The sequence below is a fragment of the Falco punctatus genome, assembly GCF_963210335.1.
Source record: "Falco punctatus genome assembly, chromosome: 1".
Taxonomy (NCBI): Eukaryota; Metazoa; Chordata; class Aves; order Falconiformes; family Falconidae; genus Falco; species Falco punctatus.
In genome coordinates this window covers 108,864,946-108,885,096 of record NC_137580.1, presented here as the reverse complement: position 1 = coordinate 108,885,096, position 20,151 = coordinate 108,864,946, and the positions used below count along the sequence as shown (strand labels likewise).

At 39.1% G+C, this 20,151-nt stretch overlaps 1 protein-coding gene across 1 annotated transcript in view; it reads left to right on the top strand.

Annotated features, from left to right (window-relative positions):
* LHFPL7 (LHFPL tetraspan subfamily member 7) overlaps window positions 1-20,027 on the top strand; it is a 64,295-nt gene extending 44,268 nt beyond the window's left edge. Inside the window, exon 3 of the mRNA XM_080384458.1 lies at window positions 17,886-20,027. Within this exon, the coding sequence (XP_080240584.1) occupies window positions 17,886-18,112 (227 nt within the window). The 3' untranslated portion in view covers window positions 18,113-20,027. The remainder of the gene's footprint in view (window positions 1-17,885) is intronic.
* The last annotated feature ends 124 nt before the right edge of the window (window positions 20,028-20,151 follow it).

Here is a 20,151-nt window from a genome sequence, read left to right as displayed (position 1 = left end):
TTCATAAAAATACTCTTTTGCTGTAGATTTCAGCAAATTTCAACAAATGCTTTGTCTTCCATCTAATATTTGTGTTTTCCTTGTTAGATACTGTTTAAATTCACTTTATTTCAGGACCATCTTGTAATGTTTGCACAGTATTTCAAAGCACTTCCCAGTAAAAAGACATTAAGGTAATCTATGATACTATAAATAAGAGGCTTTTTTAAGAAAGTCCTTGAGTAATTTTGCTGTAATGACAGCAGGCCTCATTAAACAGCTGCATATACGACACAGATTGGGGACATTTGCAATGCTAGCGTGCCTGCATTTTATAACAGCCCCAAACGTGACCCCTGGGAACACAGCAGTAACAGAGACGTGGGACTTAAATTGGATTGCAAGAGGAGCAGAAGTGTCAAAGTTGGCCTCCCCCTGTGATAGGGCAGCAGTCTGGGCAATGGCTGGGGTGCTGCCTCCCTTCATCTCTGCTTAACGCTTCGTTACTCAGTTCCTACCGTCCTGCTGTGCTCAGCAGGGTGACATTGTCCTCTGCACGACAGCCATACGCACAGCTCGCTTTTTCCTAAAGGAAATCCCGTAGCTGTTTTGTCCAGATTCTCCCAAGTGGTGTTTGTATGTCAGCGCCTTTCATGTGGGTGCACTTAGCTCTGTGTTTCAGTTACGCCGTTTTTGTGAAATACATTGTGACTCCTGCAGAGAGCAAGCCACAGTCCCTGCCTGCAAAGATGCACAGCCTTAACTGCATCCGTGTAATGAACTGCCTGGTTCACCTGGTTATCAGGACTAGGAAGATCACACTTGCTCTGAAGGGCACTTTCCTCCTCCTGCTATGGATACTTACAGCATGTCCCACCTCCTTCCTGGCTCCTTCCTCGCTGGTCAATGTATGTGGGTTGGGCTGTGACCTCTCTGGCTTGCCCCACGCTCGCCAGCGTGTCTGAGGCAGTCTTGTGCCAATAAACTCAGGGTATCTTGATCGATGTTACTCTCTAAATGTTATGTCCTGAGACTTTGTAGATATAGATATAGAACTGAGAGAAAGGATCTGATATTGCCTGAATTTGCTGATATTATATATATTTTTTCCTCAATAGTCTCTTTCAGTCTTTAGAAACCCAGGGCTGTATTTGGCTTACTGTGCCAGCCTTACACGTCTATGATAATGCTCAGTGCAGTAACACCTTCACAGTATTTTATAAACCATTTCAATGAATACAAACAAATACATGGAAAGACAAATCATCATCGCTACAGAAACTGCTTGCTAAAACCAGCTGTCTTTCTTGCACACCACATCTGACCTGCTCTCACCATGCAAGCTGTCCTGGCCCCGGCCCCAGAGCCACCTGTATTCTGGCTCACTGAAACACACAGAATCCCCTGGAAAAAGGGCCTGTGCTAATGCTAGTATGGGAAATGTTGCAAGGGTCAGGCAACAGAAGTCAGAATTTAAACCCCTAAATCCTACTGATTTTAGTCTGGAGAAAGAAAGCTAATTTTTCTGACTCAGTGGCAGGCTGAAGCTTTAATGAGGATGCCAAATACAGCTGGAGCTGTGGCAGCACCTTGGCCATGGCACACAAGCACAGGGCATATGTGCCCTCTGCACCACCCGTATCTCGCTGCCATGGGAGGGGCCTCAGTGGTTCATGTGCTCAGTCAATTGCAGCAAGAGCTGTCATGTGGTGGTGGTGAATTGGTTGATAATTGTGTATTTCAGCTACTCCATTCCTCAGCAAAATAGTTCTGTTAGGAAAGGAGTTATAGAAACATAAAAACAGGAGACAATTTTGAAATGCAGCTTGGTGTATACATGATAGAGAAATCAAGCTTGAGAGGATCTTATAAAAGGCTGAGACAACCCCAGCTGAGCACTTGTTCAATTAAGCTGCTGAAAGTTCAACTCTTTATTGTATGGAGGCAAAACATTCAAGTCTGTACATGCAGGCATACAGGGGTTTAACTAGGACTTTATCATTTGCCACTGGATAATATGGACTATGAATTTGTCTGCAAGTCATTTCACAAGGTCTGAGGGGTTATATCCTCCCATGGGTCACAAAACACAGGTAAACGTCGTATAAAATATTGTTCCTTCAGCCCTTCACTAAATGTGTACAGAATACCAGGCTTCCAGACTCCTGAATTAAAGCTGTAAATTTGAACTGTCAAAGCCAAAAGATGTTGAACCAGGCAGCAGGTACCTTTATGACATTTTCTTATTACAAGCACTGAGATGCAATTGCTCATAGAGGGCATTAAATCAAGTCCTGGGTGGAAGCTGCGACAGATATACCCCAGGTTCCTGCCTTACCGCAGGCACTGGCAAAATACTTGCAATTAACCTACATGGCTGGGGAGCTGGAAAGTGGATATGCTTTTCTTTTGGATGGGTTTTGCCATCCAGCATTTAACTGTGCACCTGTGACTCTGACCAGTCACAATTATCCTAATGAACTTAAGCCTATGGAGCAACTATTCCATCACTCTTGCAGGACAGAATCTGCTGCACTGCTCTGCTGGGCATGTGGTGCTCCAGTGAGCCACACTGTATCCTCCCAAAACGGCATTAGCCACGGAGGAGCAGCCACCTCGGGTGGCTGCCATCCACATCCAGAAACACAGGACAAAGTATGATTTGACAAAATTAAGGATGCCAGAAGACTACTGCTGTGCTGAATTGGTTATATGGTTATTGGTTTGTATCTTGAGCAATCTGCAGTAGTTCAGCAGATGGCTGGACAGTGTTGTCAGCAGAATCTTAACTCTTTGCATATAGTTAAAGGTTTGGTGTGGATAAGTCTCTTGGGACAGCAGAGCTAGATATTGTGCTGTCAGCCTCATTCAGCCAGGCCAAGGGTTCCCCATCAGCGGAGTTTACTTGGGCTTTGTTGTTAATTGTTCCACTCATTGCTTCTTTGTAGTCAATCAAATCTAATTCTGTCTGTGGATCCAGTAATTACATGTTCTTGTTTTTATGCAGGGCTAATAGACCACCTAAGGCTTTGTGTAAGTTAGTTAATGTTTTCTCCTGCAAAGCTGGCATTTTTCCTGTACTATGGTGGCATGTGCAAAATGTTCCTCGCAAAAGCATATGGTGAATTGCTAAAGTACAGTGAATGCTTATGGGTTTTTGAAGGATAGGGTTAAAGGAGTATGTTCCTTACGATATATATATGAGCACAGTGTTAATTTTATAGTTCTTCCATAGCCTGAAATGCCTTAAAATTGCCGCTGAGAAAGCCGATATCTCAGGGGAAAAAGATTCTTATAAGGAACATGAGGCAAAATAATAATTTCAGAAGGTGCTTGAGCCAAATCGGAATGGCGATGTTGGGCAAACAGCCTAAAAAGGAGCATGGATCATTGTCTTGCACTGAACTGCAAGCTTGTGGGGCAAAATTTTTAGGCTAGCTGCATAAAAATGAAAGATTTTGTAGGGAAAGATAAACTGGTGGTGTTGAATATTAATCTGCTAGTCATACTGCAAGAGAATTGTGGTTCTTTGTAGATATCTGGGGGCAAAACCTGGCCTAATGAGGTCAGTGGCGACATTTCTGTTGACTCAGTACAGGCAGGATTTCATTCTAATTCTTTAACTGTTTTTATTTCCTGTAAATAATCCCAGCTAGAGCTGAAGAACATTATTAACTGAGGGTTTATTCCTGACTGCATAACTATAATGCATTAATAAATAGGTAGCCAAACTAAATAACTACTGTTCTCTGATTATCTTTCAGCTTTCCCATTTATTTCTGTTTTTACTTGTTCTCATGTTATGTTGAAAACAAGTAAAAAATCCACGTTTTCTGGCAATTTTGGGATGCCCATAAGAGGGGTAACACATACTCCTTTCTCCACCAAGCAATCCCTGCCGTGTGTTCAGGCAGTGGTGGAGTCAAAAGCGTAACATTATTTCAGCTTTGGTTCCCTTCAATTTCTGCTGATCCCATGAAATTGAAAAAGCAAGTGGAAAAAATTCAAAAGATCCCATCACATTTTCTCCAATTTAAAGTACTAACTATCATGTTATGCAAAAGCCTGAGGTAAGCCTCAAAGTTGGATCTCTTACACAGCAATTTCCTTGAAGAGTTGTTGGATGACATTTTCGTATGGGTTTCTTCTACATACAAGTATTTTATTGCATCTATTTATTCCAGTGACCTGGAATTCATTTATCTGACAAAGATATTTCCATGACTGAGCTTCCAAACATACAGAGAAAAGTATGACACGTGCTTTTAGTTTGTTCTTTCTGTGGCTAATTTGAAAATGAACACTACAGAAATATGTGTACAGCACAAAGGTTGCACATCGTTACTAGCAAACACCAGGTTGCAAACTTCTAGGTGGCAACAACTCTGCTAAACCACGAAATTAATATGACTGTGATGGAGCGTAGGAAGGACTGCGATCAGTAGGCATGCAGTGATTCCCAGGCACAAAAAACCCAGGCAGGGATTTAGATCAGCTGATGAAAAATCCTTTAAATCTTCCAACTTGTTCCCAAGTTCCTCGCACAGTAATCAGATACTGCAGCTGAGACCTTATGTCCTCCCCTGAACAGTGTATCTAAGCAAGCAGCAGGGATATCTTAGCTTGGAAGCTGACTCTTATGCATTTATAGTCTCTAAAATGAATGTGGGGCCTCTTTTTGTCAGACAAAACCCTAAAGGAATTAGGACAGAGAACAAGTGCTGTTATGTCCTGGTGCTGTACTGAAACATGTTCTTTTCTTAGGAGGAAAATCAGTTAAATGAATGGAAACTTTTGGCCCCTGATGGCTGCTGTGTGCACTTAGGGTTCATCATTTGCCCTGCCTAGATGCACATCACTTCTGCCAGAACAAATGAGTATTTCCCTGATTAATCAGTAGTCCTCAGGGAACTGCTCTTTCTGCACATATATTATGATCATTAAGAAGCCTTGCTCTATCTTGTGCTTGTTGCAGGATATGGAAAATGCAACGTAAATTGTGCAAAGTATACTATGTTTATTGGACACATTTCTCTGTGTCTCTTTAAGGAACAGTGTAATTTGGTATCCTGAGATGACAGATGATGTATTTAAGTTCATTTATCTGTGCTGCCCCATAAATGTTATTAACTCAAACATTTAAATGCAGGAAGATGGAAATGCTGTGGGGTTATTTTGTCATCCCTGAAGGAAGCCCCTATCATGGACTAACCAGTGCCTGCCTGGGGCATTTCTCACTGCTGTGTCGTGGGGCTGGCAGTCTGGTTCCAGAGCCTGCAGCAAAGGGGGGGTCCCAGCTCTCAGCAGGGTGGCGGGGAGCTAGGCAGGCACAGCTGATCAGGGGTGCCTGAGGCTGGGCTCTGCTCACCCACTGGAGTGAGAGATACGCAGCTGCATGGATGGCATTCCTCCCAATAGCATCCTTACCCCTCACTGACACACACTGATCCATTGGGTTGCTGTAACCTGCCAAACCAACACAGATTCACTGGAGGTTTTGCTGGCTTCCCTCTCTCCTGGCTCAACCAACCCTACCACACCTGGCATCCTACACAGGCCAGTTGTGCTGGGCAGCATCCTTGGCAGGACCAGCATAACTTGGACCCAGCAGTGGCACAGGGGCAGGAGAGAAGATAGAGTCCTTTACTATATTTGAAAGCGCACCTTTCACTTTGCAAGCAAATTATTGGTTAAATCACATTTGACAGATTCCAGAGTAATTGCTGTGCGAGCATCACTTGAGTTTAGGAGGCAGGCGTGACTGTGTGTTCACTTGACAATGAGGTGGCTTATCCCATCCAAACAAGTGTCTCACCATTGTATGGTATTGGACACCTAATTAAACAGCAAATTAAAATGAATAGGTTCCCATTCCACTAGCACAAACACCTAATTCTGGTACTGCATAAGACTTGCCCTGTTGCAAGATAAATTATTTGCTTTTGGGCAACAGGGCATATCTCTTTCCTGCCAAGCACATGACCACTTCTGAGGAAGGGCCATCGTGCCATACAGGGCACAGACTGGGTTTCTCTTTCCTCTTCTCCATCTTCAGGCTCTGGTTTCCACGGCAAGGACACTCAGGCCTGCAGGATGGATCAGCACAACTAGTGTGGAGGCTGTCTTCTGTGTCCTGGGCTGAGACAGATGAAGTCACAGGGGGCACACAGCTGGCTGGTGGCAGAGCCTTTTGCTTTGCTCTATCTAAAAAACACAAGCATCACCAGCTCCTGCTGCCAATTGGGAGAAACTTCCACAAATTTCAGCTTGTGGAAGTCTCTCCACTAATGCTCTTTTTACATGAAAGAGAATTTGGCTGTCTGATATGTCCCCTGCTGGGCCTATATTGATTTCTTTTTTAAAGATGAAAATACATGATACAGTGCTCTTGAAAAATTACAAAAACAAATCAGCCTGGAGCTCAATATAATATGTAATTTTAAAATTCTAGCTAAAGACTATGTGAAAGAGAAGAGAAATATGCATTTTTTTATATTACAAGATCTGAGCTTAGGAATTGTCTTCATTTCCCTGACCCCTGGACTGGAGGGCATTGCTCTTCTGGCACTCTTACATGTTAACAAGGTCATCTGCACTCCCAGGAGAAACTCAGAATTCATAACTGGAGTTTCACAAGGTAAAAAAGAGAAGAGAGTGATTTGCAGTTTCTTTACATAAAAACATATTTAGAGAAATTTCCAATGCATGTCCCTCACTACAGTTGGGGTCTTAAATAGTTTGTTTTTTAAGAAAGACCAATGTTTATTTTGTTGAAGCATTTCAGTTCCCCTTGGAAAGGAAAACCTAGAAAATAAATAAAGTTCAGTGTCAAAAGATCCATAGCAGCGCTATTCTCTGTATTAATAAAACAAAGGGAATAATACAGATGTCCTTGAGAATAACTGTTTCTTACAGAGATAAGATGGTGATTAATGGGAAATTTGTTCTTGCCAGAGGTAGCTATCAAGTGTAAGTAAATAAATGGTATGGTTCCATTCTTGCAGTCTATGTACCATAAATATTATTACTCTGGTAATAGGAAGCTGTAAGACTGTTGCCCATTCGAAGGTTAAGATTCTGAAAACACCCTTGCCCCTAAGGTTATTCTGTTGATGATGTCATTTACTATGATGCCACAGGAAAAACAAATGGCATGGCAACCAATTCAATTTAGTTTTAAAATAATTTCCAGAATATAATGTTATTTTCTGATGGTGTCACTGCACCTTGTCAAAATTAGCCAAAGATCTTAACCTCAAGAAATGGAACAGCCTTTATGAAGCTGGATTTTAAACCTGATAAAGTGCTGGAACAAATAAATATAGGTTATGCCCCTTCTGATGCATTTTAAAACATCTCCCTATAGGCAGTATGCATCCTGCAGCAGCTTGCCTCCTTCCTAAGCACTCAGTAGGGAGCAGCAGATTGCTAGGAGGCACCAACCTCCTGCAGTTCTCCGTAGCACTTGCCTGATGTTACTTGCACAAGAGTCCGAGGATTTCCAATGCTACCTTAAACGGAGACAGAAAAAAACTTCCCCACAAAGACATTTGATCACCCCTATAGCTTATTTATGAATTTTGTTATTTCACGGTCCAAATATATTAACTAACTTATTCTGTCAAAAAATATAATTTATGAACATTTGTTAGCTGCAGCACTTGAATAATTGTATCAAAGTGTAATAAAGTTATTGAAGGGATTTATTAACCTAATGAAGTAACTCATTAAATCCTTCAAATGCATTAATGAAGGAGGAAGTATGGGCCTTTTGGTATAATTGGAGATGGGAAATTGTGCAGCTGGGCCACCCTGATAAAAATGATCAGATATCCCAAATCACTTTTATTTAGCTAGTAATTTTGGACATTTCTACCACTACTCTGGATTTCTACATTATTTTTCTAACCTAAGTAGCTCTCCCTCAGAACTCAATTACTTTTTTTGTTTTACTGTGTCCTGAAGTTACATTTTTATGTTTACAAGCTGGGAGTTGAAACACATCAGTCAACGGCGAGTTTCTCACCCCATGCAGTGGAGAACAGACATGACCCAAACCCAAAAACTTTTGAAGTGCACTAGAATGGCAAAATGTTGCAGTTGACAGGAGCCATTGCAAGCAATGACTTGCTCAGGTACCAATAAACAGTGTCTGCAGTGGGAAGCGAAGAGCACACCTGGTCCTTCCCACTAGCAGGCTGATGGTGTGCTCAGCAATAAGATGCCAGGTGAGTTTCAGCTCTTTTCTTCCAGCAGCCTTGGACTAAATCAGCCTCTTGTGTGAGGCATGGCTGGTGATTTTTGCAGGTCGCCCTGTCTGATGCTAATTAATGGAGTGTGTGGCTTGACCAGCCTGGTACTGTTTTGACCGTGTGCTTTAACAGGACATGTTCCTGAAAGTTGCTGTGTAAGATCTGGCTAAGGAACACAGAGGTCAAACATGGCTGAAGCCAAATGTTAGCTGTGCTGCACTAACTCATTTGCACAGACAGCAGTCAGTACAAGCATCCTCTGCTCAGAAAAAGAAAAAAAAAAAGCTGGATGGTAAAAAAAGGGTGCACTGACTGAGGGAGGACAGGTCCAAGTCCAGCACACCAGCAGACTTGTCTGAGGATCAGCTCTGGGATCACCTGCTGCATTTCCAGGCAGCTTTCAGTGAATTAGCAGTTGCTATCCTGTTTCCTTTCTGCAGAGCATCTAGTTTAAGCCAGAGCTGATTCCTTTTCTAATGTTTTTAATGGTTAGGAAAACCACTGCATGAGTACAAGCTGCACTTTTCCAGTTTGCAGCATTAAAAAGCTTCAAAGTACTCAGGTAGTATTACTGCTGGAGGTGCTGCTATAACCCACTTCAGTAGGATGTAGTCTACCATATGGCTACAGCTGTGTGGCACCTGGGCTGTAAAAAGAGGGGAGCTCGGAACAGACAATTATTTCCAACATTACTTGTGGTGTTGCTGATTTATGATGGGCTGGAGTCAGCAGCGTGAAATGAGGGTTGTTACAGAACTGTTCTTTATGATCAGGTGGCAGTATGTGTGCTTCTGCTGACTGATGACATTCACAGGACTAGGACATCTGAGAAATAGAAAACTCTGGTTTCAACCCCCTGTCAGGGAGTTTTTATCAGGAGATATGAAAACATGCAATTTGTGTCTTCCTGGTAGCTCCTGTGCTCTGGGAAAACTGAAGCTGTTCTTTGTAGCTTAAATCAATTAGGAGAAGGATGTAGGATCCCTTTTTTGTTTTCGGCACCTATTTTTAATGGTTACATTCCAGATAAAATGCTGTTCTGTCAGGGATTCTAATCACCTTTCAGCCATTTATGTAAAATACATGTCTCTGAAAGAGGTAATGAATGCGATATCCCTGAGGCTTGGAGACTGCTGGGATGTGAAGTGCAACTGTAATGAAGTGGGACGTGGGCATTATTCTCAGGCATCAGGCCTCCCACCACCACTGAACTCAGCTGCCATATCATGCATCTCTGTGATGTGGGAGACAAGGTATAGAACGTGCAAAGTCAAAATAAATTCACTGTACAATGCTTTACAATAAGGTCACCTCTGATGTAAGGCTGGTATTTAATGGCCACCAGCTTCATTATAAATCTGGTTTCACAAGCGTCTGCTCTGCTTAAATTGCGAGTCTTGGGAGAGGTGAAAAGATTGATTTAAAACAGACCTGTGAGGTGAGCAGGTGGGGAAAAGAAGGGAGCAATGTGTCATGTCGAATCATGGCATTTCAGGTGATCTACACATCACTGCCCGTCTTTTGGACCTCAGCCCTTGCTCTAAACAGCTATTTAAGAACTTGGAACTGACAGCCAGAGTAGGAGCCAAGACCTGCTGCTGTAGACTAGGCAGCATCTCCCCTTCCCAGGTGAGCTGGCTCCAAAGCAGAGACAATATGCTGCAAGGAAATCTGTCTGCTCCCTCACTACTTCCAGCTGCATATGGATCCAGGCTGATACTGTTCCTTGCTAGGGAATGCATCAGATGGTGAGTTGAAGCTGCTCTTGTTCTTAGCCAAAAGATCACAAGAAAAAGTATTAATTTAAATTTTCAGTCATCATTTTCATTCCCTGCTTGTGCTAGAGAACATACCGGGTTTGGCATGGATACATTAATTAAGAAAAGAAGCAAAGCATTTGCCACCTTTATTTCTATTTATAGAAATGGAGTTGAACGGCTAACTAATGTGCATTACCTAGAAAATATGTACCCTATTATGTTTACCTAAAATAGAACAACTGAAATATGCACTTCCTATTAGCGCTTCTTAACTATGGAATAAAATATTAACACAGCGATAAGGAATACAGGCACATTACAGGCACAATACATTCTCAACATGCTGCTCTCACCTAAAGAATCCAACACTTAAATATGCCATTATTATGTTATTAGTCTGCTTCTGTGTTTGCTGTTCTGAAAGAAATGAAGTGAGCATGACTTAAATAATTTAAAAAAAAATAAATAGAAAACCAATATAATTATTGAAGCAATACAAAAAAAGAAAATCATAATGGCTTCCAAACTGGAGTGCATCTGACAGTCCCCATTTCTTAGCTCTCTGACTCTTGTAGAATTTTGTGCAACAGTCTGGTATTTTGAGAAACATTATCTCTTGTCTCTCCCTTTTACAGTCTGCTAAATAGGCTGTATATCTTCTAACCTTGCAGATGACAAAATGTACTTCTTTACCATAGTCTACACAGTGCTAGATCATTTCAGCCTTTTTGAGTAAATGACACGCAACTCTATAACTGCATGATTAGGCCCATAGATTACCACAGTGCAACTATAAATCTTCACCATAGCTACCACTCACTTGGCAGAAATAGTGAAGTTTCATCATTTGTTCTCATGTAGAAAACATGCTGTGAAATGCAACCTCAAAGGTCACTGGGATGGCATTTCCTTTTGTGGCCCTTAATAAACTTGCAGCTAATGCAGCAATTACCAAGCCCAATTACCTCTATGTTGGCTTCAGAGAATTTCTTTTCCAAAGTCTGGATAGTCAGATTCTACTCCCTTCAGTTAATAAGTGAGGTAGATTCAGCTATTTGTACAATTTTTAGACATTTCTGAAACAGGCTATTTGTGCAATAAGGGCCCATCTGAATGAGGAAGTTTTGCCAACAGAACTTAAATGGGGTATTTAAGTGGTACTAAAAAGATGCGTGGAAAAAATGGTGCATGGGCACTCTTATTTCAGTGCTCGAGTGATTTAAAATAACTTGTTCTTATTCCACCTCACCTAAATCCAAATAAACTGAAATGGAAAACATTGTCTAGGTTTTTATGTACATATATTTCCCAGTAGTTTTGCATATATATACATACATAAAAATACAAGTTACTATATCTGATGCAGTTCCTTAGCTTGTGAGCTGTAGTCGCATACTCAGTATTTACTTAGACACAGAGCTTGGAGACGTTGTATAAACTAGTAAATTTCCTTTGTTAGCTAACAAAAGGGTTTGGCAAGCTACATAGCTTTCATTATAACTGCTTTTATGTTATAGCTGCTAAGTGCTAACTTGTGAGTTGCAGCCTTTAGAAAAGCTAGAAAAGGAACTGGTATAACCTACTAATTTGGCAACAGTCCAGCACTGATACATGCTCTTCAGATCACAACATGTTTGACTGAAATGAAGCCAATGGAATAATTCTTTACAAAGGAGAAGAGCTGAACTTTTTTATGTTGGAAGTAGCTGTATCATTATTACGAGTTCTAGCTCTTTGTTCAGTTACAAAGGAAGATAGCTACATCTTGGTACCAAGTATATGGACGTTATTATCCCTGTTCCGTGCTCTCCATTTTGCTTTCCTTGGAGGGAATAATTGCTAGGGCTGCTTTCAAGTTTGAGCTGTAGGTAACTGACATGCACCTGCCAGGAGTTCAGCAGAGTAGAATGGCATTTAACAGTGGTCCTTGATTGCCTTGCCCCTCAAAAGTTTTGCTTCCATAGCAGTAGGATTTTGTCTGGTTTATTTTATCTTTGACAGGTCGTTTTCCTGTTTAATTTATTTTTAATTCATTGGCATTTAAAATGATGCCTGCTGATTTTGGATGTATTTCAGCTCTCACCAAAATTACTCTGAAGTAGCCAAAAGGAAATCACTGATTTGCGGATAGCACAAAATTCCATCTTGTTTCTGTTTGTAACACTCATGCACAGTTAGAATCAACAATAACTGTGACCTTGGATCTTACTTAGCATTGTCTTTAGGTTTTCACTTGTTGGAAGAGACATATAGGTGTCTCTTCTTTGTACAAGGGAACTTGCATTGCCTATGTCCAAAATATCCTAAATGTAGTAACCCTTCAGGCATCCTACAAACATATTTGCTTGGGAAGAGTGCTGGAAAGTAGTGAATATAGGCTAGCCAGTGCAATAGGACAAGAGATGATGGTTTTGAAGATGTCTGCCTGTGTTAGTAGTTGAAAGGTTTTCTCACTGCTGTCAGATAGGATATCTGAAGCTTTGGATCAGCATCTTCTTTCTAATTTAAAATTATGTAAGTAAAATCACATAAACATAAAGAAAAGCTTAAAAGAGGCTAATAAAATTATTAGATTAATAAAATGTATAAACCTGAGAGGAAATTGTTATTCAAAGTCAACTGACTGTGCATAAGAAGAGCTGCCAGCTTCAAGAAGGGAATTAATAGATTATATGTGAGAGGAAACTTCTTGATGAGTGAAAACTGCTTTGGTGGATTAAGCTCTGTCAATAAAAATGTTCCGAGAAGAGATAAGACTGGGATGATCTATAATAGGTTTGGAATAATAGTCTTCCTCACCTACTATTCAGACCTAATTCTAATGATTGTCTGATATGTCCCACAATCTTGCAATTAATCTGTCATTGTCACAAGTATTAGGAATATGATACACTCCTAAAATAAGCAAATAACTAAAATAACTTCTAAGACAAACTAATCTTCTCACAGCAGGTAATTTCAGGAAGATAATTTATGCACACAGGATATTTTCCTACTGGTGATAAGTATTGCTACCACACATTATCTAAACATATTAACAAAACCAATAAAATAAAATAGCTTTTAAAAAAAATAGTTGTGGTTCACCTCTGGATTTCCATCCATTTCAACATCAGTACAAAAGGATACACATAAGCTTAGCCAAGTTTTCCAAGTTTTCACATTCCTAATTCACAACACAGAAAACTATTCAACTATTGTGTTTCATACATTAAAACTCCCATCAGTCTTGCCAAAAGAAGTGGAAATGGAAATAGCCATTTTTTGTGCATGGTATTTAAGAGAGTTGTACATTGGTGCCCTCTACACACACTGTAGAGAACTGCATTATGTTGGTTTGTCTGGTTTACAATAAACTTGAAAATGGTATGTGATAGGTATTTAAATAATTAAACAGTATTTCAGGAGCTTAATGAAATGAATGAACCATTGCGATGAGAAAGAGTTATAGTTCATTAGAGTTTAAAGCAGCAGAAAATGCTGTTTTCCCTGAGTAGAAGTGTCATTGATTCAGTATTATCACCAACAATTTATGACTTTTGCCACAAAATGCCCTATTTTCCCTAAAAAAAAAAAGTGTCCTTCTTTCTAATAATACCTCATTCCTGTTAATTAAATTTTAAAATCAACAAAATCAGGAATATAGCTTTTTTAAAAACCAATAGGTACACCATATTTTTTAAGCCTTGGGCCCACACAGGGAGCAGAAGCACAGCGCAGAGGTCCTGTCTTAGCAAACCCTTCAGAGGAGAAACTGCCATTTACCATCTGGCTGTAGGACACCAGTGACATAAAGAGGATGGGAGAGGGTGAGACTGTAACTGTCTGGGAGAGCAGAAGATTAGAAAATAGAAATAAAAAGTAACTTACAGTTGAACCGATATATGCGGACTTGACTTCAGACCACCTTGCAGTCAGCAGTGGCTGTGACTTACTGGTGAAAACTCAGGTGATGGGGAACTAGCAATAACAAACACCATGTGTCAGATTATAAAACAAACAAAAGAAGCATGTTTTTAAAAAGACCCAGTGGCTGATGGGAGATGAATCAAATGACCAGTCAAGCCATGTTAAAAAAAGACCTCCGACTATCCATTCTACCAGCAAGTCCCCTCCACACTCCATACGCTTCACACTGTAGAACAGACCCAAATACGTTGTCTAGCCGTCTCATGTTCTTGTGTGACAGCAGATTACGCTACACATAACAGTAAGATGCACTCACTACTGTATTCTGACATGCTTTAAAGTGATGTTTGTTGTTGGAAAACGATGCAGAGGCATAAGTGCTATATGAGGAGCCTAAATGGAGCCCCACTGTTTCTTTGTGTGCTCTCCCAGCTAACAGTGTTGCTGATAGACAGCACTACTAAGCAGTCATTAGCACCATGTCTGAAAGCTTGGCTTCTGCTGATAATAACAGGCTATTCAATATTTTGAGGCTCTGTAAGAAAGAGGGCACTTAAATGAGAATAATGAGGTCATTCTATGACGTGCCTGAGGATATGAAACCATGGGTCACTTTTTAGCCCGTTTGATATCTGAACACACTACATTCAACCGTGACAGATTATTTCTAGCCTTCAAAAAACAAAGCTTCTTCCATTAAATCACACCATACAACATCAGCACCAAGTGGTAATCAAAATAGTGGTGTCACTGTAAAACACAGCCTTCAAAACAATTCTGTGTAGGCCCAATCAAAAAGAAGACATATATACGGGCAAATATGTGAAGTAGAGCAAAGGGCTGAGATAGTGTCAGAAAGCCAGGAAATTTTAACAGTTAGCAAGTTTAAAATAATTTTTCTGATAAAAAGATTGCTTCCAATTCTGCATAATGTTTTCTTTCACCAAATGAGATGCATGAACTATTTTGGCTTTGAAAATATGAACAAACTGAAATTTTAATTTTAGACCTGCTTCTTGCTTAGAGCAGTTGCTGTTTCTCTTAAAACTGGCTCACTCGCCTTTACAAATGGGCCCAACATTTTACAGAACATTTTGCACCACGGGCTATTCCAAGATTCTCCATGCAGTTGAGCAGTCTGGGTTTTGACTGGTGCTATCCTCTGTAGCCACTTTGCATCACGGTTTCTTAGCTAGCATGTTGTTCTGCTTCCTACCTGTATTAGCCTGTAAATGCATGCTACAACCTACATAGGTCTGTGGATTAAGACAGTGTAGTTTGTTGATCAGCTTAGCAGTTTAACGCTCTCCAAGTTTACAATAGCAGTAGGGAAAATCTCCCATTGTTCTAGTTGTTCTCCTAGGTTGCTTCTTACGTTCCCTGGAAGTTTCAAGGCCAGGCTGGATCAGGCTTTGAGCAACCTGGTCTAGTGGAAGGTGTGCCTGCCCATGGCAGGGAGGCTGGAACTAGGTGATCTTCAAGGTCCCTTCCAACTCAAACCATTCTTTTCCTTTTGTTGGGAAAGCTCAGTGACCTTTGCTAGACAAGATGTTTGTGTGTGTGTAGATTAGCTTAATTTTTATTGTATTTTTTGTATTGTTTTTAGTGGTGTCAAATGTGTGTAGTTAAGGGAGATATGCACAATACAACTTACTTTGTCTTTAGCTTCTGCTTGTTTGTTTAATGTTAGAGCTGAAATGCACAAGCACAGCTACTGTAAGCTCCCTCCTGCCCTGGGCACCCACAGCAGGTGCAGCTGGGTGAGTCGTATCAGGGAGTGTGAGAGGTGCTCGGGATGTGGCCTGTGCTGAGGAGGACCTTCCCTTAACTGGCTCCTGCAGCATCACCTTCACACACCTTCAGCCTGGAAAGAGGGGAAGGCCACAGTGTCCTTCCTTGGGAACCACTGAAAACTCACACATAAAGGCCTAAAGGGAAGGAGAGTGGTTTTTGGGAGCGAGGGCAGGTTAAAACCTTGCTCTCAGAGTGCTCCACTTACTGGCCAGCAGTTTCTCTTTGTACCCATACATAAGTTACCCCAGAGGGAAACAGACTAACAAGTTTGCTTCTGTTCCAGTTTTTCTCTTTTTAATTTCCATTTTCTTGCTCTTACTGTTTTATTTTGGTTTGTTTGTTTTTTTCACAAGGGATTAACTCAGTGGTTCCATTTAGGCAAGAAGCAAAGGTTTAATTCAAATTATTAAGGGACTTTACAGGCTGAGTATGTTAAACTTCTTCACTTCATCTAGCCCTCAAGCTTATTAAAGTTGTTGGGTTTTTATTAAAAAGATTAATGACTGATTGCCCTTTTTTACTGGATACTTTTAAAATTAAGCCTCTCTCTCCAATATTATAATGGAAATAATATGCACATGCCCTACCTGAAAGGCAATTACAAATACAAAGAATAGCACATAGTGTTTGTTTTATAATCCTAATGTTTCATTAGATGTTTGCTGGTTATGAATTATCTATCAGCTCAAACATAACTGTTAATTCCGATTACCACTATTCTTGAATCACTAACAATCCAGCCTGAATTTGAACAAAAACACTGTCTTGGAAAAACAGGAAAGTAGGAAAAGGGATTGCTTCGTGGTATCTTTTTGGTACATAAAATAAAGCCTTTTAAAACAGACTATAGATTTTAAATACAGTGGTAATTTATCAGTAGAAAGGATAGAAAAGAAAAAAAAGGGTTTCTCAGTGTCCTGTCAAACAAGAGTATATGTGCAATGGCTGGGACGGCATAACCCTTCGCACCAGCCTAGCTCAGCCCCTCTGACTTCCAAGGTGGGCAGAAACAGGCTCTGAGAACCGTACCTGGAGTATTTTAATGCATCTTTATCATAGTCATGATTTATACTTTTGGCCATCTTATTTTCAGAGTTGGAAAAGTGGTTCTGATGTTTATTAATTGCATAAGCCATGATATTTAAATATAACATAGTCATTAAAGACTGTAAAATCTGTGAAGTGCTATTAAAAGCTAACAGATAATACAGACACTGTAATTGCAGGAGGCAAGTCTGGCTTTCCAACATCAAGAGGTGGCTGAAGCTTTGCTTGTACTGTAGACAAATTTCTTCATTATGCACAGGATTAATCTTCTAGTGTATTTGGGTAGGAGTAAAAGTTGACTCACTGGGAGAGATTTCCTGCTACTTTAACTCTATGCCTTTACCTAGCGAACCTTTAGATTTCTGCAGCATGTTCTGTTATATTTATTGTGTGTTTTTAGAGTTTAAGCTGTCAAAATTAGATAATATAGGAACTTTAGGTCTTAATATTTTTGGTCTCAACCATAGGTCAACATTTTTTCTAATACTTGAATTTACAGAGAGAATGAAGAAAAAAAAATACTGAAAGATTCCAATGCTAAAACTGAAATAAGAAGACAGATTGTATTGTTTTTGATCTCTCAACCTTTGGGTCAAATGCAGGATTTTTTAAACAATTTAAGTTTGTAATAATAAGAATAATGAGAAAGTGCTCCCATTATCAGAACTTAATCAGCGCAATCTGAAAACTACATTTAAACTCTATCATTGAAAGTTTTTATTTGGCAGAACAAAGCGATTGTTTGTCTCAAGTACAAAAATGCTATTGAGAAGAAAATCAAGCTGGTTTGGAATCTGCAAACCTAGGAATTCTTTTCTTCTGGATTCCATTATATCTGAATCATCTTGCTTTTTAAATGGCTCCATTAATTTGGATTACAACGTTTCTGAAGTTACATAATGGGCAAGACTTCTCAAGAAAAAAATCTCAAAGCCAAGTTGCTACCCTGTTATGACACTGCTGTCCATAAGAGGTAATTATGAAAAGGAAGATGATCTGCCAATCATAAGGGTTTTTTTTAAGCTATGACTTTTCCTATTGATTTTAATATAACATATTTGCCTTTCTAAAAGAATTTTTGTTTTTTTCTTAAGTAATTAAGTGTTTGATAATAATTGACGTGGTTTTTCTCTCTCCTTTCTAGTGTTCATAATGGCTTCTGGGCTTTTGGTTTACCCTTTTGGTTTCAACTCTGCTACTGTGAAGAGGTTCTGTGAGAATTCAGACATCTACTATGCAGGAGACTGCCAGATTGGATGGGGGTATATGCTGGCAATAGTTGGGGTCATGTTGTCTGTCTTTTTACCATTCTTTGCAAAATATGCACCAAAAGAGCACATATCTCCAACTCCAATACCTACAATTTTATAGTATTTTATTACTGTTTAAGAACAGAACATTCCTGTCTACAGGCAATGGGCAGAAATTATAGCACTTCCATTTAGCTGTATGGCTGAAGAGAAAAAAGGAGATGGGGAAGAGAAGGTCAGATTCACTAAGACCAAAAGTGCATTGATAGTCTTCCGTAAGTACGAGCAGCAAACACTCTGGAATTGAAATAAGATTAATCAGCAGCCTTTATACTGCTCTAAACATATAGTGGCATAATGCCTTAGACAAAAAAATAAAAATAAAATCTGGTTATCCTCAAAACATCTGTCTACCTCCCAGTTTCTTTTGTGTCTCAAAATCGTAGTCTTTTAAAAGCTTCAATTCACTTTTTATATATTATTAAATGTTAAAACTTTTATGAACCCAATAATTTTAAAATCAATGATATTTTGTTACAATTATTTTGATTAGTGAGAAAAGCACCTACTAGTAGCCACAGCCTAAAATTAAACTTGATATCTAAAAAGAGTTGTATACAAAAAAAAAAATTGCTTTTTAATCTCTATATATTAGTAGTGCCTGCATATCATAAGTTGTTGGCACACTTTTTAATGCCAATCTAATAGTCAAGATTTAGAGTCATCTTCATGAAGACTTGCATAAAGTTTAGATTACTTTTTTTAGAAAGAGATATCTAACTACTTCCAAAAGCTTCACGATGATTTAATGGTTTAACAACAGTGGGAAAAATGTTAAGAATTTGTTTTCAGTATTTCTTAAATTATAATTTTAGGTGGGCTTTTACAAAATTATTTGAACTATTAAACTTGTAGATTTTGTTGTTTGTTGTTTGTTTCTTAAGGCTGAAAAGAGAAAACTCTGTTTACAAAAACATATGTGCCCAATGACCCTTATATGTAGTGATAATACAAGCTAGAATGAACTAGATTCTAATATTTCCATTACTATTAAAAGCCCATTATTGTAAAAAAAAATAGTGAAATGCTACTGAACACTACTAATAAGAATTTGATGCTGTGTCAGAACTAGCAAATTGCCATATTTCATTAGTTTGTATGTGAATTTTGTGAAGTTTGATTTCCACAATAGCACTGAATTCATTACTATCAGCATTGAAATAAGTGCACTTGATTGCCTTAAGCAAAAGAAACATTGGGTTCTAATCTCACCCCACTGTTATGTTTTTCATTTAAAATAAAAATTGATTTCTACTTCTATTCTCATCTTTTATTTTCTATTATTTATTAAAAAAGAAAGTATCACATAGATTGTATTTAATTCAAAGCTATACTTTTTAGTTTTGTATTTTGGCAAAAACCAAGTGATCAAATTTATTATTCTTCACTTAGCTGAGTCCAACTGATTCCTGAATTATTATTTTAATTGAAAGCGTACATGAAGGGACAGACAGAGACACATTGAGGAAGTATAAGAAAATGCAAACAGAACAATTGCTGTGTTATTTTAATACCTGAAAAAGACTTCTGTAGTCTTGTTTACATTCCTCACCCTTCTAAACTTCAGTGGAACATTGCATTGTTTTCCAAAGTAATTGTCTGTTGTTGCATTTTCATGCACTCTAAAGCAAATTCTGCACGTAAACTAGCAAGTTCCATTACTAATCTTTGAAAAATACAATTTCAGTGTAGAATTAAATGCACTGAGAAAGAGAGAGAGCACATGCTATGCGTTTTTGCTTACAGTGACTAAGGAATTAAATCTTCCAAATATTTAAGAAATTAGGTTGAAGGAATGCCTCTAAAGTAAGAAGAATAAATTTCAGTCACTTCTGTATAGTAATGTACTTTTCAGTAATGTCTTAGGCTTTTTTTTTTTAATGAATAGCTGAAATTGATGATTTTCATCTAAGAGTCAGAAAAGTGAGGAATAACAAACAACATGTAAAAAGAAAATAATCACCACGAAGTAGAAAGACAGAGATGCAGGCTTTTCTTTCCTAACCAACCTGTGCCTTTACACTAGAACCATTATACAAGACAGGATCGATATGGTTAAAAAAACACAAAACAACCAACAACTGAAAAATGTTGAGTAAT